Source organism: Nyctereutes procyonoides, unplaced genomic scaffold, assembly GCF_905146905.1.
Source record: "Nyctereutes procyonoides isolate TBG_1078 unplaced genomic scaffold, NYPRO_anot_genome, whole genome shotgun sequence".
Classification (NCBI taxonomy): domain Eukaryota; kingdom Metazoa; phylum Chordata; class Mammalia; order Carnivora; family Canidae; genus Nyctereutes; species Nyctereutes procyonoides.
Window position 1 is genome coordinate 805,652 of NW_026575131.1, and position 25,082 is coordinate 830,733.

At 40.4% G+C, this 25,082-nt stretch overlaps 1 protein-coding gene across 1 annotated transcript in view; it reads right to left on the bottom strand.

The window, feature by feature from the left end:
- The window catches only part of TXNRD3 (thioredoxin reductase 3), a 49,853-nt gene that overhangs the window by 18,670 nt on the left and 6,101 nt on the right, over positions 1 to 25,082 (bottom strand). The window contains exons 3-13 of the mRNA XM_055343224.1: positions 22,421 to 22,481; positions 21,268 to 21,377; positions 19,310 to 19,414; positions 19,016 to 19,088; positions 17,252 to 17,371; positions 12,150 to 12,292; positions 9,658 to 9,773; positions 8,665 to 8,890; positions 7,380 to 7,472; positions 1,816 to 1,892; positions 1,064 to 1,220 (exon numbers count right to left, since the gene is read on the bottom strand). Of these exons, the coding sequence (XP_055199199.1) occupies positions 1,064 to 1,220; positions 1,816 to 1,892; positions 7,380 to 7,472; positions 8,665 to 8,890; positions 9,658 to 9,773; positions 12,150 to 12,292; positions 17,252 to 17,371; positions 19,016 to 19,088; positions 19,310 to 19,414; positions 21,268 to 21,377; positions 22,421 to 22,481 (1,281 nt within the window). The remainder of the gene's footprint in view (positions 1 to 1,063; positions 1,221 to 1,815; positions 1,893 to 7,379; positions 7,473 to 8,664; positions 8,891 to 9,657; positions 9,774 to 12,149; positions 12,293 to 17,251; positions 17,372 to 19,015; positions 19,089 to 19,309; positions 19,415 to 21,267; positions 21,378 to 22,420; positions 22,482 to 25,082) is intronic.

Genomic DNA, 25,082 nt, shown 5'->3' on the forward strand with positions numbered 1-25,082 from the left:
GAGACTTAAAACAACCTGACCAGGTTCACACACCACAGGCAGGGCCAGCAACCATCCATCCCGGATGCCTTTTTTTTTTTAATTAATTTATTTTTTATTGGAGTTCAATTTGCCAACATATAGCATAACACCCAGTGCTCATCCCATCAAGTGCCCCCCTCAGTGCCCATCACCCAGTCACCCCCAGCCCCCGCCCACCTCCCTTTCTACCACCCCTTGTTTGTTTCCCAGAGTTAGGAGTCTCTCATATTCTGTCTCCCTCTCTGATATTTCCCACTCATTTTCTCTCCTTTCCCCTTTATTCCCTTTCACTATTTTTTATATTCCCCAAATGAATGAGACCATATAATGTTTGCCCTTCTCTGACTTATTTCACTCGGCATAATACCTTCCAGTTCCATCCACATCGAAGCAAATGGTGGGTATTTGTCGTTTCTAATGGCTGAGTAATATTCCATTGTATACATAAACCACATCTTCTTTATCCATTCACCTTTCAATGGACACCGAGGCTCCTTCCACAGTTTGGCTATTGTGGACATTACTGCTATAAACATCGCCATGCCAGATGCCTTACCAGACCAACTGGTTACAACTAACTGTCCCTTGTCCTAACTTACTCATGATCCTCTACTCAGCTGGGAAGCCCCTTGGCACTAGAACCACACCAATCCTTTGTATGTCACCTACCATGATATCTTGCATACAGCACTCAGTATTTGTTGAAAATCATCAGTAAATACTAATTTATCTGTGATGAACCCTTTACTTACAAAACAAGTACACAAGTGTTGGTTGTACTGATCTTTTTTTTTATTTTTATTTTTAATGATAGTCACAGAGAGAGAGAGAGAGAGAGAGAGAGAGAGAGGCAGAGACACAGGCAGAGGGAGAAGCAGGCTCCATGCACCGGGAGCCCGACGTGGGATTCGATCCCGGGTCTCCAGGATCGCGCCCTGGGCCAAAGGCAGGCGCCAAACCGCTGCACCACCCAGGGATCCCTGTACTGATATTTTTAATCACAATTTTGATCTAGATGTCATCTCAAAAGTAGGAAACTCACCTTTTCTAAACAGCCCGCAAAAAGTCTTCGAGCCAGCAGCTTGCCTGCCTGTATGGCAACAGGTGTGAGCTCAAGTTTACCCTCCAGAATATCCCCAACAGCATAAACATAGGGCACATTGGTCTGTTCCACATCATTTACTGGTATTTTGCCATTCCTATTAGATTTTGGAAAGGAAACAAATCCATCATGATTCATTCTGTACTTCTGGATGACTAACACTAACTTTCCCAAGAGAAAATGACTAAACACATAGAGCAAAGAGCTCCCTCTAAGAAGTGAGGCACCACATCAATAATGTCTATAAGACCAATGGCTGAAATCATAAAGGTTCTGTAGCTCAAAAAAAAAAAAACACCTTTCTTGTTAGTGAAACCACACTCATTTTTTAGATGCAAAGAATAGCTCCAGATTTCCCCCAGTGTCCAACTTAGAGCTTTGAAATTTTTCTCCTTGCCTGACCAACAACATAAAAATTCACTCTAAATAAGACAGTGGGTGAAGACATTTCCACAATTTATTTTTTAAAATCACTGTTTAATGTATCAGTTTTTTAAGGTACATATCAAAGAGTTACTGATTCATTAATGAAAAAAACTGATTACTGCAGAGCTGGCACAGTACTTATTGTGAAATAAACTTAAAGCATTAAAATTGTGCATTTTAGTAATTAAATAAAAATTTCCAAGAGGTGATCTAGAGAAATATTTTGCTTTGTGCAGCAACAGTGCAATGATCCCATGTGTACTTACTTCTCATTGATTTTGACACCAATCTTCTCCAAACCTATTTTCCTTGTACAGGAGTCACGACCAATTGCCAACAAAACCTATATTTAGAGTGAGATCAAAAACACAAATTTTCAACATCAGGAATGAAAGAGGGAACATCACTATAAATCCTTCAGACATTAAAAGGATAATAACAGAATACTATGAACACCCTATGCCAATAAATTTCACAACTTAGAGGAAACACTCCTTAAAAGACAGTTTAGCAAAGTCACATTTGTGCAAACCTGAATAATTCCATGTTATGTGCTAAATTACGTCCCCCTACCAAACTCACATGGTAAAGTCCTACTCCCCCAGTACCTTAGAATATAATGTATTTGGTGATAGGACCATTAAAGAAGTAATTAAGGTAACATGAGGCCATTAGGGTGGGGGACCTAATCTAATATGACTGGTCTCCTTATAAAAAGAGGCAGTTGGGACACAGATGACATAAGACAGGGACAACCACATGAGGACACAGGGAGAAGGCATCATCTACAAGCCAAGGAAAGAGGCCTCAGAAGAAATCAAATCTGCTAGCACCTTGATCTGGCCTCTAGTCTCTAGAACTGTAAGAAATTAAATTTCTGTTGCCTAAGTCAGTTTGTGGTGTTTCCTTATGGAAACCCTAGCAGAGGAACACACCCCATCCTTATTGGAGAAACTGAATCCACAATTTGTAAACTGCCCATAAATTAACTCAAAACCAAATCACTTCACTGGTAAAGTCTATCAAAAATTAAGAAAGAAATACTACTAATGGGCTACAAACTCTGTAAAAAGAAAAAAAGAGGGAGGGAACACTTCCCAAGTCCTTTTTATGAGGCCAGCATAAACAACTGACACAAAAATCAAAAAGGATACTGAAATAAAATTATGACCCAATATTCCTCATGAACATAGATACAGAATCCTTAACAAAATGTTAGCAAATGAAATATAGTAATATATAAAAAAGGATAATTTATCATGACCAAGTGGGGTTTGTCCCCAAAATAAAAATGTGGTTCAACATGCAAAAAAATCAATGTAATTAATCATACTAATCAAATAATGGAGAAAACAATTTAATAATTAACCAATAAATATGGGGAAAGAATTTGACAAAATTTAACACCATTTGAGGATTTTAATTTAGTTTCAGCAGATTAAAAACAAAATAAAACATCCCCAACCTGTTAAAAGGCATTGGTTAAAAAAAAAGAAAGAAAAAAAAAAAAACCAACTCTACAGCTTATATCCTGTACAGCAATGGATGAAAGACAGAATGCTTCACCTCTCAGGTGGGAGCAAGATAAGGATGCCCACTGTCAAGCAATTTCTATTCAGCATTTTACCGGAGGACTTAACCAGTGTAACAAGGCAAGAAAAAGCTATAAAAGGCAGGCAGATTGAAAAGAACAAAACTGGTTTTATATGCCAATGTTAACCCCAAGAATCTATAATAAGGTCAGTGTACATAAATCATTTGTATTTCTGTATATGACCAAGTAAACCCTGAACATTTAAAAATTTAAAATACCACTTTATAAATAACTTAAAAACATGAAATATTTAGACAAATTTAGCAAAATACATGAAAGAACTCTAGAGCAAAATGATAAAATATTGCAGAGATAAAGAATACATAAATGAAAAGATCTATGAAGTTAACACACACAAAAATTCAATATTGTTAAGATGGCCAGTTCTTCCAAATTGGTTTATATAATCAATATAATTCCAATCAAAATCTCAGTAGGACTTTTTCTGGTAGAAATTGAGAAGTTGTTTTTATTTTATTTTATTTACTTTTATTTATACATAAGTATTTGATTTACTTAATGGTATTGTAATTTTTCTTACAAATTTTGAATTCCAATTTTTCATTGCTAGAACACAATAATTTTTGTAATATTGCCTTGTACTTTGTGACATTTCCACTCACTTATTAGTTTAGGAGCATTTATTTAGTTTTTGGCATTTTTTTGATGCAAAAAAAATATGTCTCCTGTGAACAGAGGCAGTTCTATATCTTCCTTTCTAGTAACCATACATTTTAAAAAATTCTTGTCTTATTGCACAAACTAAGACTTCAAGTAGCATGTATTACAGATGAGACAAGCTATTTTTAAGTTATCTGGAAATGTAAAAGACCTTAAACAAATCTGGAGGACTTACTCCATGGGTCTAAATTTACTATAAAGCTTCAATAATGAAAACAATGTGGTGAAAGGAGACAAATGATCAATGGGATAAAGAGTGCAGAAACAGACCCACAGTTAAATGGTCAAATAACTTCAATAGAGGCAGGAAAGCAACTCGGTGGAGAAAGGGAAGTGTTTTCAACAAATGGTACTGACCTGTATGGAAGAAAAAGAACCCATACTCCTACCTCATATATAAACAAAAATTAATTCAAGATGTATTACAGGCCTGAACTATAAAGCAGCTTCAAGACAAAATTATAAATAGCTTCAAGAAGAAAATATAGGAAAATAGTTACATGACCTTTGGATGAAAGGATTCCTTAGGGCACGTACAAAGCATTAACCATAAAGCAAAAAATTGATAAACTAGACTTCATAAAAATTTTAAAACTACTGCTCATCAAAAGATGCCATAAAAAATGAATAAGCAAGTCATAGATAGGAAGAAAATATTCAGAATAGATCTACCTGAAAACTGGTATTGAGATAGATACAAAACCCCTTTAGCTTAAGAATAAAATTCAAATAACCCAACAAAACATGGACCAAAGATTTGAACAGATAAATGGAAAATATAATAAATGGCCAGTAAAAACATGAAAAGTTGCTCAACATCATTAGTCATCCGGAAGACTCAGATTAGAAGCATAATAAGATACCACTACACATGCACTAGAATGGCTAACCTGAAAAAGCTGGATAAGCCTCAATGTTGAGGACATGGGCCAACCAAAACTCCCATGCACAGCTCGTGGAAATATAAAATGATTCATTCATTTAGAAGCTGGCAGTTTCTCAAAAAATTAATCACAGAAACTATCTTATGACCATTTAATTTCATTCCTAGGTATTTATCCATGAGAAATTAAAATACATGTCCACAAGGGCTTATGCAAGAAATCTTCACAGCAGTTTTAGTCACAATAGCCTAAACTACAAACAGCCTAGGTTTGAAAATGAACAAACTATGGTATATTCATACAATTTTATATTCATATAATTCATACAAGAAGAAGAACTAACTACAGATACACACAACAACACGGATGAATATGAGGAGTACATATCATATAGTTCCATTCCTGTGACATCTAGAATAGGCAAAACTAGTCTATAGTGACAGAATCAGAATAGGATTGTTTGGGGTCAGGGAGTGGGAAGGGGTACAGGAGAGCTTTCTGAACTCATAGAAATATTCTGTTATCTTCAAATGAGTATGGATTACACAAATATGTGTATTTGTCAAAACCAACTGAACTGTACATCTAAGATATGTGCATTTCACTACATATAAATTACACCTTATTATAAAAGTAAACAGTTTACAAATTTAGATACTGTGAATAACTTTATACCAGTATATTCGATAACTTAGATGAAATGAACTAATTCCTAGAAAAATATAACTAAAGTAACTCAAAGAAATAGAAAGCCTTAAAAACCCTATGACTGTTAAAGAAATTCAATCAATGGTTAAATACATGTATCTGTGGAAAATTTTAGGCCCAGATAGTTACATCAGTGAATTCTATCAAATAGACAAAGAAAATGTTCTAACATTACAAAAATGCTTCCAGAGAATAAAGAGTTAATATACTCCAAACTTCTTTCATGAGCTAGAACAACCTTGATACCCAATCTGAAAAGTTGAATATATGAAAGGAAAATTATGAGCCAATATGATTCATGAATATTAATGTAAAACTTCTAAAGAACCAAATCCAACAATATATAAAAAGAACCATTACCAAGTTGGGTTTATACCAGGAACACAGAATTGATTGAACATTAGAAAATCAATGTAATTCAACACATTCATTAACAGATTAAGGAAAAAAAATTTTGATCAACAGCTATAAGAGAAACACCATTACAATCAAATATCCACTCATGATTTTTAAAAAATGAAAAAGAAGTAACCAAACAACCCTTGGCAAACAAGAAAAAGAAATTCTTCAATTTAATTAAGAATATTTAACAAAACCCTGCAAAAAAAATCACTGATGTTTAATGATGAAACACTGAAAACTTTCAATACTGAGAACAAGACCAGAATGTCTGCCACTGCCATTTCATGGAGGTCCCAGCTAGTGTACTTACACACGCAAAAGGAAGGAATAAAAAGTAAAAAAGCAGAAAGGAGGAAACAAACTTCTGTTATTCACAAATAGTATGAAGGCATACAAAGAAAATTCAAAATAATATAAGAAATTCTCAAGTAAGAGCTTAGCAACATTATGGAATATTAAATCAAAACACACAAATTGGTAGCATTTCTATACACCAGCAACAAATTGTTAAAGACAATGACATTTTCCCAAAAATATATCATTTATGACTACCTAAAAATACATTAAATACCTAGGAATAAATCTAATAAAAGATGTTCTTGATTTACATATAAAGAAATTTATTAACTTTGTTAGGAATTATTAAGAACAACCTAAATTAAGGGGCATAATCCATAGTCACGGATTGGGAGACTGAATATTGCAATAAAAAGTTGCCAATTGATGGGGATCCCTGGGTGGAGCAGCGGTTTGGCGCCTGCCTTTGGCCCAGGGCGCGATCCTGGAGACCCGGGATCGAATCCCACATCAGGTTCCCGGGGCATGGAGCCTGCTTCTCCCTCTGCCTGTGTCTCTGCCTCTCTCTCTCTCTCTCTCTGTGTGACTATCATAAAAAAAAAAAAAAAAGTTGCCAATTGATTAATATATCTAATGCAATCATAATAAAAATACCAACTGGGGTTGATTTGTTTTGTTTTCTTATTTTTTGGCTTTGTTGATCCTCCCCATATTATTCCTTTTTTTAACTAAAAACAATCATGCATCTAACAGTATATAAAACATAAATGCATCTTTATAGTTTATAAAAGAAATGCTGATATCTAAATATCATCAGTTTAAAATAGAACTGTTGCCACCCCATAGAGTTCATGGACTATTCACATTGTTTGCAGATTTTATACTGTTTTTGACAATAAGATTTTTAATGTTGTTTTTGATTATAAGGTATATTCCATTTTTATTGAAAATATTCTAATGCCCAATGTAGAAGATATCTAATGCCCTGGAAGTAAGTACTGAAAACAGTCGGGTATATCTGGTATATTCCAGATTTTGTTCTATGTATAATTAATTGCCCATACACACATATTTCCTTACAATATTTTTCATATACACTGAAAACTACTAAATGTCAATGGCTCAACTACCTACCATATTTATCATAGGTTTACAAAGAATCAAAATAAAAAAAGGTAGGCCTGGTAGAATTTTCCCATAAACTTCATTTGTGCTAGTTTATGAGTGTGTTCAACCGCTTACTGCTTATAAAATAAAAACTTACTGTATTATATATTTCTTCAATAGTTTCTGGTCCTTCAGTGGATTTAGCCACTACTTTCAGCTTTCCAGGTGAACCTTTCTCCAACTGCTGAACCTAGTAGGGATAAAAAACATAATGATGATATCTACAGGTGACAGGAAATAAATGGGTCAGAGGGTGTACACATGTGTGTGTATAGGTTTTTTGGCTAAGTAAAGATAGAGAAAAAGGGACTGTAACAAGATATAATTTGGAGGTAGAAATAAATTAATGGATTAGTTGGTGGTAGCATAATAGGACGAATGAGGGATGCTTTCCAGGTGATGACTCAATAATTCATATAGACTATAATACCACTTACTGAGTACTGAGATAGGCCAGAAAGATGAGCAGGGGAATACATTTAGCAAGAAAATCAAAAATTTCATTTTTGTCTTAATAAATCTGAAATGCTTATGAGGAATTCAACAGAGATATCTCATAGCCAAATGTATAAATGGGTATGGAGTTCAGGAGAGATGCCTGAGCAGGATATACAGATCTGAGAGCCACGAGCATTAGATAAATAACATATGGGCCTAAAGAAGGTACCAGCCAGTAACAAGTGCAAAGAAGAGAAGGGGGAGCAGGTGCTCTGACATTTACAGGTTGAGGGGATGTGGGACCGGGGAGCTCAAGACAGGAGAATGATTCAAATGGAAAGAAAGCCAATTTCATTGAATGCTGCCCAGAAGCCCCACTACATAAGGACAGAGATATGACCACTGGATTTGACAGCATGGAGTTTTCAAAGACCCTGGAATGCAATTTCAAAGGAGTAGCAGGGATGGAGCAGCCAAGAGTTGGCTGAAGTAGAAAACGGAGGCTAGAAGCCAGAAGGAGCATGTTTAGAAGTTTCCTCATGAACAGGAAAAGAATAATGCGGACCCAGCCAAAAGGGCAGAGAGGGGAAGGGAAGGCTTATTTGTTTAAAGAGGAGAGACTCTAGTGGGAATTACAGAGCAGAAAGGATGGCTCTAACTGAAGATAGGGTGTCCCTGAGAAAGTGAGAGAAGGTGAGAGCATATGGAACAGCCTGAGAGGAGTAAGGACACTTTCCCATGGTTCGGGGGTGGGAGGAGGAGGACTGAGGGACACAGGAAGGTCAGTTTTATAGACTGGAGCTGGAAGCTCTATCTTTAAGGTGTCCTACTGAGTACAGACCAATTACTTTCATGAGATGAAATAAGGAGAGCTAGAATAAAAAACTAAAAAAGAGTGTAAAAAACTAAAAATAAAAGGAATTCCTAACGCCTTTCCGACTTACCAAGACGGGTACAAATTTTCTTAAGAACTTAACACCATGTTGTTCCATGTAGGAACCCACTTTCTCTGCCATCTCTTGATCAAACCCACGAAGAAGGATCGAACGCACCATAATCGTGACATCTAAGCCAATGCCAGCGAGAAATCCTGCACATTCCAGAGCAACGTAAGATGCACCCACCACTAACGTTTTGCCAGGGCAATAAGGCAGAGAAAAAAGGTCATCACTGGAAAATAAAAACAACAAAATGAACACCTAGGCAATAAAAATGAAATGAGTCATTTAGATTTCGATGCACAGTGGTTTTTTTGTTGGCTGCATTGCAACATGGTGTTTGAATGAAGACACATTAACAGAAAGAGCCTTTGGAGTTTGTAAGAGTGTCCACTACAGAATAAGAAGTATGTCTCATTTTTTTTTTCAAAATCAAATTAGTAGATCACAAGTGAAGGTGTTTTAAAAATGTAATAGAAAATATTAAACTACCTTATATGTGGTAAGAAAAAATATGGTTTGAGTGTGTGTTCACCTGAACAATCATGTCACAAAAACGCATTTCTTAACATACATCTGGTGACGAAAGTTTGAAAATCATTGTGCTGCATTATACAATGTCCTCTCTATAACCATTCAGGGATAATTATTATTAAATCTCAGTATTAGAACAGCTATGTTTCTCCTGATCAACTGGTTCATTGTCATATAGACACTAAACTCTACTTCTTTCCTTTGGCCTCCCATGAAGTTTAGAGCCAACTTCCCAGACCTCCTTGAGCAATTACCTAGAATCAGACAGCATATATGTGTGCATGAATTTGACCTTATTATTTACCTAACCTTATTTTTGCTGGGCTTCATTACATTAACCACTTAGCTTCTTGCATTGCACTTTTTATTTGTCATCAATTCAAATCTTTTGCAAAATCATATCAGGGACTAAATAAATTGGACACATAAACATAACACAACTTATAATAGCTCATTTAATCTTACCTAGTAATACAGTACTCTTTATCTCCTTGGATTTCTAAATACCGTGGCCTTTGGCCTGTCGCTAGGACAAATTTTGCAGCAGTATAGCAAGTTTCCTGTCCTTTTCTATTGGTTGCCTTGAAAAGAGAAAAGTAAATTTCAACTTTTTCTGCAAATGCTGTAGAGTATCAGACACCCTGGACAACCAGTTACAGAGCTTCCCACTCAACAAGAGCGATGTGCAAAAATAATAATGCAATATGATAAGCACCAACATAGAGAGAAGTCTTTATAAAATATCAACCAAAAGAGGCCAGTGCAGGTGGAATAGGGCCTGGAAAGCCAGCTGAGGACAGCTTCAGAGGTGCTGGTATTGCAAGTGGAGACAAGAAAGCAAGATGATTTGAGAAGAATGAAAAAAAACCTGCAGAGAGAACAGGGTATAGAAAAGCACACAGGCCTAAAAGCAGCAGGTGCTGGGGAATGGCAAGTGACCAGAAAGTGGCAAGGAAGGTGGGGATGTGTCACAGTGAAGGGAAACAGATTAGCACCAAATGTTAACACCTTTATATGCCATTCTAAAGATTTTGGCTATGGGGAACCAGGAAAGATTATTCATTGTTCGTGTATTTTCAATCACACAGGTGATTCATAAATACATTTTCATTTAAAAAAATTAAAATATCAATGAAGGCATTTAAACAAGAGGTTGTTTAAATAATGGGATGGAGGGAGGGCAGCCTGGATACAGGCACCTGCTCAGAAGGGTCCAGAAAGAGGCAAACAAGGGAAGGCTGTGGGGCTGGGAGGGAGAAGCCTGAGATTTCTAGCTGGAGACACTGGGTATCACTGAACGCAGAAATGCAGAAAAGAGGCAGGTATGGCTGCAAAGACCGGCTTATTCAACTGTGCTGGCCACACCACAATCTGAGAAATAAAACTGCCTGACTTGTATCTCTATGATGTTTCATGTGAATAATGTAATTCAGATTGGCCCACATGTAGTTTCAAAAGGGGCAGCTTTCCACAGACCACCTCAAACCTTTCCAGAGATAGTAAATGACTACAGAATAACCTCAAATCTCCCCAAAATCATTGCACACTGTGCTATGAAAGCCGATTTCAAAAATAAATAGGTGTTGACAGTTATATTTGATTGTCTTTTATAATTCCAATTTAAAATTGTTGTGTTCGGGGATCCCTTGGTGGCACAGTGGTTTAGCGCCTGCCTTTGGCCCAGGGCGCGATCCTGGAGACCCAGGATCGAATCCCACGTCGGGCTCCCGGGGCATGGAGCCTGCTTCTCCCTCTGCCTATGTCTCTGCCTCTCTCTCTCTCTCTCTCTCTCTGTGTGTATGTGACTATCATAAATAAATAAAAATTTAAAAAATACAATTGTTGTGTTCATCAAACAATCTCGTTTTCCTGACATATTGCTCTTACAATACGCAAACATTACAAAGCTTAAAGAATATACTCATTTCCATACCACTTCTATTAATACTCTTATGAATGACACATTGGAATTCTAGGTAAGGTTTCATTTTATTTTTATTTTTAAAATTCTTTTCTTTTTTTATCAAAGTACAGTTGACATACAATGTTCCATCAGTTTCAGGTGCACAACACAGTGATTCAACAAGTCTCTATGTTACATTCTGCTCACCACATGTGTAGTTGCCATCTGCACCCACACGACGCTACCACAACACCACTGACTATACTCCCCAGGCTGTACCTTTCATCCCTGTGACTACTCATTCCATTTAGCCCAACCCTCTCAAGGTTTCATTTTAAAAAACAATTACACTGCTACAATTTTTCCCTTTTTTTTTTAAATTTTTCCCTTTTTAGTCTTTGAAATGTTAAACTATCTAGTCTAAACATTTTCCTTTAAGGTAGTAATAAAATCAAAAGACAAATAACTTTCTTTTCTTTTTTTTTTTTTAATTTATGATAGTCACACACAGAGAGAGAGAGAGAGAGAGGCAGAGACACAGGCAGAGGGAGAAGCAGGCTCCATGCATCGGGAGCCCGATGTGGGATTCGATCCCGGGTCTCCAGGATTGCGCCCTGGGCCAAAGGCAGGGGCCAAACCGCTGCGCCACCCAGGGATCCCCCCCCCTTTTTTTTTAAAAGATTTATTTATTTATTTATGATAGACATAGAGAGAGAAAGAGAGAGGCAGAGACACAGGAGGAGGGAGAAGCAGGCTCCCTGCCGGGAGCCCGACGACAGACTCCATCCCGGGACTCCAGGATCGTGCCCTGGGCCAAAGGCAGGCGCTAAACCGCTGAGCCACCCAAGACAAATAACTTTAAATGAAGAGCTCTTTAAAAGGCAATTCCTTCAATTTAGCAGGACCTGTGGCATCAACAACAATGGAGAAGTAGGTGCACGCAAGGCAATGTGTGTGCATGCATCAGTGATAATAACGTGATACAGAATTTCAGAACAAGGCAAGCTCAAGCAGTAGTAAAGAAAAGCAAGAAACAAGACAAAACAAACATTACCTTTATTTTATGATGTTCGACAAATTCTCCATAGGAATTGACATAGGCCACGGCCTTCTCCCTCAGGGACAGCCTGTAGCCCCAGTTTAGAGAGCCGATGTGGTTTTGAATCGCTTCTGTCATAGTCTCCCAGGTGTGCTTTACTGAAAATAAATAACCAGAGTGAAGGAATAAAGTGAATTTTATTTTAAGATCTTATTTATTTATTTGACAGAGAGGCAAAGAGCACAAACAGCAGGAGTGGCAGGGAGAGGGAGAAGCAGGCTCCCTGGGGGGCAGGGAGTCAGATGCAGGGCTAGATCTGGGGACCCTCTGATCATGACCTAAACTGAAGGCAGACACTTAACCAACTCAGCCTCCCAGGAGCACTCATGAATTTTATTTTTAATGCTCCATCATACACAACCACACGTGAGCCATACTATATATTGCTTTAAGAATCAAGAAGTGAATACAAGACAATTAGCAACTGAAATCTTTTTTAGCCAGTTATGCTTTATACTTCTTCCTCTTTTATATTACAAAACATTAAGCAAAAAGTAGAATTCTGAAAAGAGAGGGAAAAAAATCCATGGAGCAAACAACGGGGACAGCAGCCCAAAACATCACAAGGCAGGAAGACCATCCCTACTCAGGAGCAAGCACCCCAAGGCCACTCTCCCACTCTGTGAAGCCTGCTGTACACGGCATTCCAGAGGGAAGCAGGTCTCAGGTCAGTGAGCACCACATGTGCACCTGACCAGACCAGCATGGGCCATTCCTTTTCGGTTCACTTGGTGGTGGTTTTATGACAGTGAAGATCCTACACTTCTTGACAAGAGTGGTTACTGCTCACCACAGCCCAGCATTTATATGACAATGTTTCCTCATTTCTTGTTGCAATTGGAGGAGGAAGTGATGGAATTCAATTCATCATCATCCCTGTATTTTCTAGGTGGGACTGATTTCCAAGCATTCACCTCGTTTGATGTTGCTGCTTCCTGAAGGAGAAACCAGCCTCCATGCAGCACCGTGTTTATAAGACATAGAGGCCAGCCCAGGGTTCCCATCATACTGGATGAGATTCCAAAGGCAAACCCAGCTAACTGAGCGTTCATTCTCTGGTCACATCTGGTGACCGGTGACCCATCACCCATCCCACCTAGCACTCTGAAGAAAGGCCTCAGCACTCATCAGGAACATGGGAAGTTACAGTGCAGGAGAGAATAAGAGGTCACAGTGCACTGAGTTTGTGGCCTGGATGTCCCATTACCCCCTCCAGGATGCCAGTGTACACGAAAGGCTCCTAAGATCTTGCAGCCCAGAGGGTCACTGTGGTTGCACTACATTTCCTAACCCCCCTGCCACAATCCCAGGAGGTAATGACCCAGCAGTGATGAGCCTCTCCCCATGGCACATGCCTTCAGATCCTAAGATATCTCCTCCTCTCTAATCTGGAAAAGCTACTCCTCTAACCTGCTAAGAACCATTTCTCCCAGGGACCTTGTCAGTTAAATTCATACTTCACTTGTCCTTTTGTTTCTGGTTCTTATTGTAAAAGACACTCTGCATCAGGGTTTCCCAAATCCTGCACATGGGGATCCCCTAGGAATCAGACTGAAATCTACAAAGCCTTGCACCTGTCACAAACCTATGGAGTCAGGACTAGCTCCCCCAGGAGATTCTGACATGGCAAGTCCAGGGATTGGCACCTTATAAACTGGCTCCCCTATTTTGGGGAGAGTGCTAAATCACTAATTCCTCAATGTGTTTGTGTGTGTGTGTGTGTGTGTGTGTGTGTTCATTTTTGTTTTTTTGTGGGGTTTTTTTTGCCTTACAGTCTCCCTACCTGGTATTAACTGCCATTGCTTTGGTTTGCATTTCCCTGATATATCTTTTCCTACCTATTTAAGAATTTCTCATCTATTTAATTTGTTTCTTTAAAAGATTTTAGTTTTATTATTCATGAGAGACACACAGAGAGAGGCAGAGACACAGGCAGAGGGAGAAGCAGGCTCCCTGTGAGGAGCCCAATGTGAGGCTTGATTCCAGGATCCCAGGATCACAATCTGAACTAAAGGCAGACGCTCAACCACTGAGCCACCCAGGTGTTCTATATTTAATTTCTGATATGGAAATTCTATATACATTTTAAAGTTATTTTAATCTATTATTTCTCTACCAATGTCAAGAACAGAAGTATCTAGAACATTCTCCCAGACTAAGATTTCAACATGCTTTCAGGTCCTTTCTCTTACCTCTTAGATTCTATGGGCTTCCCTCGGCCATTCCATGAAGCCTATGCCTAAAACCTGCTCAGCCCCAAATTTTATGAGATGGCTAGCTAGGTATTTCTTAGTATAGCACCTCAAAATTAACTAAGAAGCCTTTCATATATACAGAAATTTGAGGAATCTAACACAAGATTTTACCTACTGGAGGAAATGAGAAAGTATTTAGGAATACTGAGCACATAGATGAGTTTAAGAACATCACCTGGCCCCTCGGGTGAGGCAAAGTGGTGTGAGCATACAGCCTGCTGCCCCCTCCCTGAACATGCAGAGCCCCAGCAGTGTGGGGCAGTGAGCACAGGCATGGCTGACACAACAAGAAGTCGTCAGCTTGTGGGGAACCCTCCTGTGAGGAGTCACGCACACACACCCCTGCCTGGCTGTCCCAATCCCAGGCTGCGTGTACAGTTCCACTCTTTGTGGCCTTTCTCCTTTATGGGACATTCAGTGTTTTCTCCTAACTTGGCCTCGAGTATTTTAGACTTATTAAAAGTGGATATAAATGCTTTTAGTTTTAAAAAGAGACTCCTCTGGGCGCCTGGATGGCTCAGTCATTTAAGCATCTGACTCTTGATTTCAGCTCAAGTCATGATCTCAGGGTCAGGGGATCGAGGCCCGAATCTGGCTTGGTGCTCAGTGTGGAACCTGCTTGTCCCTCTCCCTTTGTTCCTTCTCCTGCTTGTTCTCTCTCTCTCTCTCTCCCTCCCTACCTCATAAATAAATAAGTAAATACATACATACAACCACACACATACTTTAAAAGAGACAGAGAGAGAGACACCTTAGCTACCTGCCAATCCAAAATATACCTAATTCAAACCCTATCCCCTTTGGCTTTTTGGCACCGTTTCCCTCCAGACAGTTCTCTGAGACTTCTTAAAGCTTATTCCTGAAAATTTAAGCCCTCCTGGCTTCTGTGAGACAACTCTCCTGGGTTTTCCTCATCTTCCTTACCCATTTCTTAGGATTAACATTTCTCAGGATCCTGTCTCTGTCTTGTCTTCTCTTCCATCCACAGGGTCTCCCCAGCCCCTCTGAACAACTCCTAAGACTTCAACCACCACCTACAATGTGGGCTGCAAACACCCCAGCCCTGCCTAGACCTCGCTCAAGCACAAGCCATCCCCAGAGAGTGAACTCCACCAGGATGTTCTGCTGGGTAAAACCCATACAAGATGAAGGATTCAGGGAGAGGATTCTTGAAAGTGAAGTTAAATTGCCAAGTGCCAAGACTTCATCTTATCTACAGCCAGCTGGTACTACAGCTGGACTGGAATCTCTCCATGGAGCTGAGTGTCTGGGGACATCTGTCCAGCCACAGTTCATGATGCTGAACTCCACCACAACTGGCCACTAACTCCCACCTGCGTGTGCCCTCCAGCTCAGTAAATACACTGCATTGTACCCAGTCCCTCTTCCTGGATTCCTTCCTTTCCTTCACCCTCCACCCCACCTGTGACCTGGGGGGCCTGGCCAAATCACCAGGAAGGATATGCTCTTGTACACATGTCCTCATTCAAAATCTCTGGGGAGACAAGTCTTTGTAAGTTTTTTAGAAATTCCACATATGTTATTCTAAAGAGACAAAATCACCCATCCACATCTATAGCCTGTCAATTCCAGGTCTTAAAACCTTTAAATCCACCTCATACTCTCCAGTCAGAGTTCAATCTTGGCCCTGGCCTGGTCATTTCTCCTCTGGGTTAGGTGATAGCACTCTACCTCACCTATCTTTGGACCTGCCCCCTCCCCACCTTCAACCTTCTAACCTCCTAGGTGCCACCAGAGGGATCCAGAATCTGAACTGTGGTTCAGGCTCCTTTCCCTGCTGACACTCCTCAATGACTCTCTTATCCCTCTGGGGCCAACCATAACTCCTTCTGATGGCATTTAAGAACCTTCACGACCTGCTTCTGTAATCTCGCTTCTTCCGGCATCCCACCCCCATTCTCCACACCAGCCATTTGCTAGCCCCCAAAGACTACATGTTTTCTCACAGCTCAAGAGTTCAGAGCACACTGCTTCCTGTCTTCAATGGACTTCAAGATTCAGCTCAAGGATCACCTCCCACGTTGGACTCCCAAGGATACATTAAGTGCTCCTTGAGGCAATGCTCAAAACCTCACTGTGAATTACAGTGCACAGAATTGCCTCTCTTCCAACAGACTGTGTGCTGCTTAAGGGCAGGGGCTGTATTTTCCTCATATCTGTATCTTCAGAGCCTAACCAATAAATATTTATTGGATGAATTTGGTTTCCATCTTTTACTAACCAAAGACATATATAATCACCAGTAAAATAGAATATGTTATTTTAATAATGAATAAAATTCAAATGATGACCCTGGCTATTCTATTTTTTTTACATGTGAAGAAAATCTGAAGATAGGAATTATTCTCTCTCATGTTCTATAAAGAGTCTGGAACAGCTGTGGCTGCCAAAGACACTAAAGCCCTTGAGAGCAGGGCCAGGTTTCAGGTGACTGACTCCTCTGTGCCAAAGTGGGGTCCTAGTGAGCATTCACTAAACCAATTTCAGACTCGACTACAGAAATAAAAATAGTAAGTCTTTCTCTAAGAAACTCATTCTTTCTTCTTTCCTCCCAATCTGTTTTGTAGGGGTTTTTTTTTTCTTTAGATTGTATTTATTTATTCATGAGAGACACAGAGAAAAAGGCAGAGACACAGGCAGAGGGAGAAGCAGGCTCCCTCTGGAGAGCCCAATGTGGGACTCGACCCCAGGATCCCAGGATCCCAACCTGAGCCAAAGGCAGATGCTCAATGGCTGAGCCACCCAGGTGCCCAATCTGTATTTCCATATACTGTTACCTACCTTGTTGACTGTACTCCCAGCCAAATTTCCTGGCATCCCTCAGTGCCTGCCCCAAAAGGGCAGCTTGATGCATCAACTTCTTAGGAATACAACCCACATTTACACAAGTACCGCCAAGACCTGAGAAAGAAGATAACAGTTGTAATGTTTCCTGTGTCTGTGGGTGTATACATGGTTCTACACACATGTAGAGAAGGTGTTGTTAAACATGTGGAAATGACACGATCAGATGGTTGTGAGGCCAACATCACAGCCCACAAGAACGTGCAAATAATTAAGCCAAACTTTTCAACTGAAGGTCTGTGAAGGAAACTCAAAGATGAGCAAAAATACAGATGTACACTTGAAAAGATTTCTAGGGAGAGAATCCAAAATTTCATTTGATTAATGAAACAAATACCAGACCAAGGGCTGGAATCCCAGCTTCCAGCCTTTATTCTCTGTAACTGACTCCTCCTCTGAGCCAACATTAGGTCCACTGCAAGCTGCCTGCTGACATCTACTCTCAATCTCGAACAGCATGAAACAGGCCATGTCCGAGTGCTCCTGTGCAGGGTAGGAGTCCAAAGACTCCCGCATTGATCACAGTCTCTCTTCTGATAATCCAGAGAAGTAGGATATTTCTAGACAGGAGAGAAAGAGGGAAGAGGGCAGGAGAAGAAAAAAGAGGAAGAAAGCAAAGACAGGTACACACACGAATTGTTCAACATACAATTGTTAGAAGGAACATATATTGGAAGGAAATGTTAGCTTTCACATATGAAATTCTAAGATAAAATTTTCTGAGTAAATTTGAATTTTAAAACTTGATTCTCATGTTTTGTCAGTGTTCTGGCAGGAAATAGAGGATACTGAGGAAGCAAGCTGGGAAACTGAGGAGAGGTTAGAGAGAAGTGATTACAGGGGTGTGGGCAGGAAGAGCGAGGAGGGACAAAACAGTGAGTGGGCCACCACTGACCCCACGTGAGCAATTGGCACAGCCCACGGGTGGGGGAGGGGTGGCCTTTCATGCCTGTAGAGACAGCACGGACGGAGCTGGGGGAATGAAGACCCCAGCTCCACTGTCCTCCCTTCTTCGGTTCTCCTCCTGTGACCACTAACTGGTGGAGCCCAACTGGAAGCTAGAGGGCAAGGCTGCCAATTCATCAGCTTTCTGGGGCATAGAGCAGGGTAGAGACATGAAGAATGGATTTGACGCGTCAACAGGAAACATCCAGCACAAAATCTGTGTGTTCTATTAAGGTGAATGTCCTCATCTACAGCTGGAAGCTCCCCATGCACTTTAGTGACTGGACCTGGGCAATGTCTCTCTCTCTCACACACACACACACACACACACACACACTGACTTGACTGAGTCAAGGCAGCCGTTAAGACTCAGCTATGAAACTGACGCGGAAACACAAAACCATGTTGTGGCAAACTTAGGTGAGCACCACACGGTACACTCTGTGATTGCGACTAAGTGAAAACATTGGCGCCCATGGGCAACAATCATTATGGCATGAGTGTTAGGATCTGGGAGTCATGGAATCTTTTCTTTTTGCAAAATCTTCCTCCATTATTTTTATGTTATCTTCCCAAATCACTGCCTGTAAACTATGCGCTCTTAGGTCAGTTATGTGACCTCATGGAGACTTTCCTCACCTAGACACAGGCTTGCTACACCCTTTGAGACTACAGTGAGGATTAACAAAATTGAGGAAAGCCAAAGAAGTCTAAAGAGCAGAAAAGGAAGAGTCATAACAAAGAAAAACTGCTTACCCCAGGATGTGCCTTGAGGCGATGGGACTACAAAATCTAGCACCATAACCTTCTTTCCCAAGATGGCAGCTTCCTACAAAAAAAAGCTACATATAAAGATTTTGTCATTTTCCTGACAACCCCCCCATTTTTCTCTCCCTGAAAGGAAACTACTGTGCAAGAACACAGTCCCTTCTCTTTATTAATACGATAAAAGCTTGGTCCGTAACACCAAATTCGCTTTTTTAAAGTAGCTATAGAAGCACTCATGGCAATCACCAGGAAAATCATCTCTGGGTTTCATTATTTTCATACCTGAGCACATGCAAGGCCACCAGAACCGCCCCCAATGACAATGAGGTCATAATCGTATGCTGAATCTTCCTGAAGGAGCTTCTGTAATAAGCCACTCTGATGGGCCTATGGATCAAAGGAGAGACGAAGGCATGACCTGTTTTTAATCTGTTTCTTTGTACCTGACGTTGAATCAGCCCATGGTAATAGCTTTTCTAAAACTCTTAGAAACAGTCCCTAATTCATCTAAGTTTGGATTGTAAATTTATCTAGATGGTATTTAGATAGGGTCCCGACAGATACAATGTATGCTAAGTACATATATTTTTGTTCATTATCACCTGATGGCTAGATATGTGTCAAATGACCCACAGGTCACAGTTTCTATGTCCGACGAGGCCATTTTCCTTGGTCTTATCATCAAAATATGTTAACTGAGTATAATAGCCAAGTACCATTTTTCAAGATCCTCTGTCTTTTGCTCACCTGTGCCAGGCTTTATTTTGAAATCAGTTCATATGCATCATCAGCTGGACATGCACATCAAATTTTACATGGTTTCTCATAAACTGACCTAAATTTTGCAGCTTCCTGGTAAACTTCCTTATACAACACAAAATTTTCCTTTTTCTTTCAGGAATGGTCAGAAAGCCACTCTGCACAATAGTCTCCTGCGCACTTGGCCCCCTTTATGATCAGATGTAACTCAGGCAAGTTTAGGCATTCAATACATGATGTAGCAATAGTTTCTTTATGTTAAGATGGGTGCTCTATCCCATGAAGCTGGCTTTGGAAACACCATGTGGCACTAGCTCATCCTGGAGAGCAGAGTGGGAACACTATATAACTGTTGGACTCAGCACATGCTAGGTGGCCCCAGAAGGATGCATGCCCATGGAGGCTTCTGGCACAGTCTTTCTAGGATCCCTTTGGGCTCCTTACTCTTAGGTGCCCTTAGGAAAATATGTCTCCTAAGCATCTGTCGTGCACTATGAAATGGAATTGGTAACTCTGCATCTTTTCTGACTTCTTTTCCAGGTTAGGAATGGTAAGACCAGCATTTCCTGAGGTGTTTACAGGCCTCTAATTATGGTACATACCACCACGTGAGCTAGGGTGTAGCTTCTGGAACTAATGAAGCAGGCTGCTAATAAATAACGATGTTGATCACAGATAAACATAAATCCAGACAATCTATTTTCCCAAGAAAACATAATCTTAAGTTAAAGACTCAAATATAAGTATTAAATCACTGATTACTACCATTTACACACATACATAAAAAAATACAAGGGAACAGAATTTTAGTAAAAGGAAGTAGTTATAAAACAAGGACCTAACTTAAGAAGGAACATCAATTTTATCTATTACCATTTTTTTTAAATTTTTATTTATTTATTTATGATAGTCACACACACACACACACACACACACACACACACAGGCAGAGACATAGGCAGAGGGAGAAGCAGGCTCCATGCCCCGGGAGCCCACGACGTGGGATTCGATCCCGGGTCTCCAGGATCGCGCCCCGGGCCAAAGGCAGGCGCCAAACCGCTGCACCACCCAGGGATCCCTATTACCGCTTTTTTTAAAAGATTTTATTTATTTATTCATGAGAGACAGAGAGAGAGAGAGAGAGAGAGAGAGAGAGAGGCAGAGACAGAGGCAGAGGCAGAGGCAGAGGCAGAGGCAGAGGGAGAAGCAGGCTCCACGCAGGGAGCCCAACATGGGACCCAGGATCCATGGTCCCCAGGATCACGCCCTGGGCTGAAGGCGGTGCTAAACCGCTGAGCAACCCCCACTGAGCCCCCGCTGGGCTGCCCTATTACCACTTTCAAGATTATCTGATAACCATCCTCTGCTTTTTCAACTTCCAAAAGACAAGTGAATAGACTCCTTTTTAACAGTCATTTTCTCCCCCTTCAGGCAAATTTAAAAACAAACTTGAACAAATGGCGTTAAAAACATATTATTACCTGGAAAGTTCGGTCACATCCACCCATATGCACTTTATTCACAAAAATATTGGGTACAGTTCTCTGATTAGTGATTTCTGACAGTACTTCCTGGACATTGGCTCCATCATCTGAAGAATAAAGACTTAAATGTATAAGAACATCAAAAGGGTTCGAAACTTCTGGGAGTTGAACAGAAGTGTTACAACACCAGATGCTCACATGCACACACCCATAAGGATCGGTATTTACATATTATATAACTTCATGAAATGATTACTCAAGAAGGGGAAATGCCCGTTTTCAAAGGCAACCTAAAAGGATAAAGACAAATCTACAAATTCATTTAAAACGAACCCTTCTAAATTAGATTTTGATATATCATTCAATGGCCATGCCAAGACAAAAAGTAAAAATCCTCTTTAAAGAGCAAATATCGGGATAAAACTGCTTCAACTGTAATAACTCAGAAAATACTTCCTACAATTACATTTGAAAACTCTTTATGATCCGTAGTCCAAAATGTCTCCTCTACCCCTAAAAATATAACAAGGCCACGACTACTTAAGACTGCCCTATTTGGTATACACTGTAGCAGTCTCAAAGATTTAAGAACATTTTGCTTGTTTAGGATACAAGGCTAAAAGGAGTTGGTGAAGTCTGGTGAAGGCAAAGATCAAACTCTTTTCTGTTCACCACCCTGTTCGCACCCTTGCAGATCACATGTGTGTGTAAAATGGTTGGTTAACATTAGATGGGTGGACACATGATGACAAAAATCAAAAAGTATAAAGTAAAAAATTAATGTGTTTCCCCTCCTGCATAATACAATGAGGAAACGCAGTAGCTTCTTTTCAACTAATACAACTTCATCTATTTTGCCAGAAAGTTGGCAGATACACATGAAATGCCTGAAATACTTCAGGGTTAGCAGTTTATACATCTTCTTCCTGCTAATGTCTCTCAAATATGAAAAGTATATAAATAAAAAAATCTACACCAAATTATTTGCCATAGAGAGTTCTATTTTCTGCCTGGGTGAATGTAGACAAAAACAACTCACCCAACCCAAAGAGACAGGAGAAAACTGAATTGAACAAAGCAAATAGGAAGTAGTCAATCTTGTTGACGTTTATTACAACAAAAGTATACACTACCTACCCTTTCTACTTACCAATTTGATCCAGTTCCAAGATATTACATGCAACTCCCAGAGAAGAAAACAGTTCCTTAACCTGTAACAGAAATTTACCTGGGGTTTTACTCTCACAAAAATTCGACAGTTATGAAAAAGGGGCATAAACGTGTCCAAAGTAAACATCCAGTTCTCTAAATCACAACCACAGAGAGGTGTTTTATGACCTACTCATCATCATTACTTAACACCTTCCAGGGCCCTCAGCCCTCAAGATAAAGCTGGTTGTTTCTCTTCCAAGATGGAGACACTGGGGGCCTGGCACATCTGCTCCCTGGTGAGACACCCACAACTGGTGAAGATTATTAAAGAAAGAAAACAAAAAACCCAGCCATTTAAAGTCTCTGGGAATTGTCCAAAGGGCACACAGCAAATGAAACGTTTAGTCTAGAAGATCTGGTAGATGGCACTAAGAACAAAGTGTTCCTGTTCCTCCCTCCTCTGCCCTCGGACAGCTTGATAGGAGTGCCACCTAGGTGAGTGTGGACAAGAAAACGAGGCTCCCTAAGCCCTGCAGTTGCCGGCACCAGAAGAGGCAGGCCACCAGTACTTCTCAGTCTCCCCAGAGCTCTGCGTGGCAAAGGCTACCTTCCTGGAGAGTGTGGCTAATGACATGGGGCTCCTTTCCTCCCTTCTTCCACCCAACCCCCAATCACAGAGCAAAGGCTCTACCCCAGGCTGAAACCATTATAGAGCGAGGGTTCAGGCGGAGAGAGGTAAGCCAAGAAGACAAGAGGTCACAGTCCCCACCCAGAGCCCTGTTCATAAAGCAGGGTTGGCACTCCAAGAGAACCAGGTCACTGGCCTACCCCGGGCTCTGAAGCAAGGTCTCAGAGATTTTGCCCAGGGGCAAGAGGTAAACTAGAAGATCAAAGAGCTCCCAAGTTCTATCCAAAAGAAATGCCTGTATTTGAAATAGACTGTGGGGAAGGTCAAATCTAAAGGCACTCTTGGAAACAGTGGAGATTTTGGTGGTAAGCAACAGAGAAGGCTGGTAGCTTCCTTAGGTTAACCAGGCTAAACTGCAAGCCAGCAAGTTTACCAGAGGAAACCGGGACAGAGATCGTTAAGAATAGTCCCTGTATGGTGTGAATTGTTTCACAATTCACAGGACATTGTCAAAAACAATACAGCAACTAGCCTTCAATCAGAAGGGCCTAACATCTGGGTATGATACCAAGAGACAGAAAACCTAACACAAATCAGGTGATGGGGATTAAGGACTGCACCTGTTCCAAGACTGTATGGAATTGCTGAATCACTGTGTCGTACATCTGAAACTAAAAAACACTGTATACTAACTAACTGGAGTTAAAATGAAAAGTTAATAAATTAAAAAGGAAAAAGACAAAGAAAAGCATAATATAGTTCAACTAGAGCCCTGCTAAAATGTCTCTCACTCCAGGGTGACTGTGCACATATCCAAGAGGGCACACTCTGAGAAGTGACATCAGAGGCTCCATCTTTCAGTGGAAATAAACTTCCCTAAGATAATCCTGCCAACTTACTGTAGAGAAATAAACCAGCAAACAAAAACAAGCTGCAGTGGGGTGCCTAGGTGGCTCCCCACTGGTTAACCATCTGCCTTTGGCTCAGGTCATGATGTCAAGGTCCTGGGATAGAGCCTCACATCCTGCTCTCTGCTCAGTGGGGAGTCTGCCTCTCCTTCTGAGCTCTCCCTCTCTAATAAATTTTTTTAATCATAAAAAAAGAAAGCCACAGAGAGGGAGGAGTCAGTATCTGGAATTGCTCTAATATCCCACCTAAAATGTCCTGGTTCTAAAAAAAAAAAAAAAAACAACTACTAGGCACTTCAAAGAAACAGGAAAGTGGATCCATCGACAAGAAGAAAAGCAGACAAGAGAAAGCCTCTGAGAAGGCCCACATGTCATAGTAACTATACAAAGCAGCCATGACAAATATGTTCAAAGAATTAAATAAAATTATGTTAAGGAGATGAAGAAAGGTAACAGAAATTATTTTTTTAAAATTTTTATTTATTTATGATAGAGAGAGAGAGAGAGAGGCAGAGACACAGGCAGAGGGAGAAGCAGGCTCCACGCACCGGAAGCCCGATGTGGGATTCGATCCCGGGTCTCCAGGATCGCGCCTTGGGCCAAAGGCAGGCGCCAAACCGCTGCGCCACCCAGGGATCCCCCTCCACACTTAGTTGTATCTTCACACCACTGCCAGATTTCAAATTACAGACTTTTCTTTCACATCTCTTCTCAAAAGTCTCAGATGACTCTGCCTATATCAAGTCCACACTTACCAGTGAGCATTTTAAAGTCTTGTCAATACCACTTTGAAAATAAATTTCCAGCTGTTTTCCAATTTGCTCTCCTGATTTTTTAAAAATTTTATTTATTTCTGAGAATACACAGAGAGGAAAGAGAGAAGCAGAGACACAGGCAGAGGGAGAAGCAGGCTCCATGCAAGGAGCCTGATGTGGGACTCGATCCCGGGTCTCCAGGATCAGGCCCTGGGCCTAAGGCGCGCTAAACCGCTGAGCCACCCGGGCTGCCCACTCTCCTGATTTCTATTGTATTTCCTCTGTCCAGCCACACTATTTTCATTTCATCATCTCCTAGTTTTGCTTATACTAATTCCTTAGCTAGATTTTTTCTTAACTATAGATATT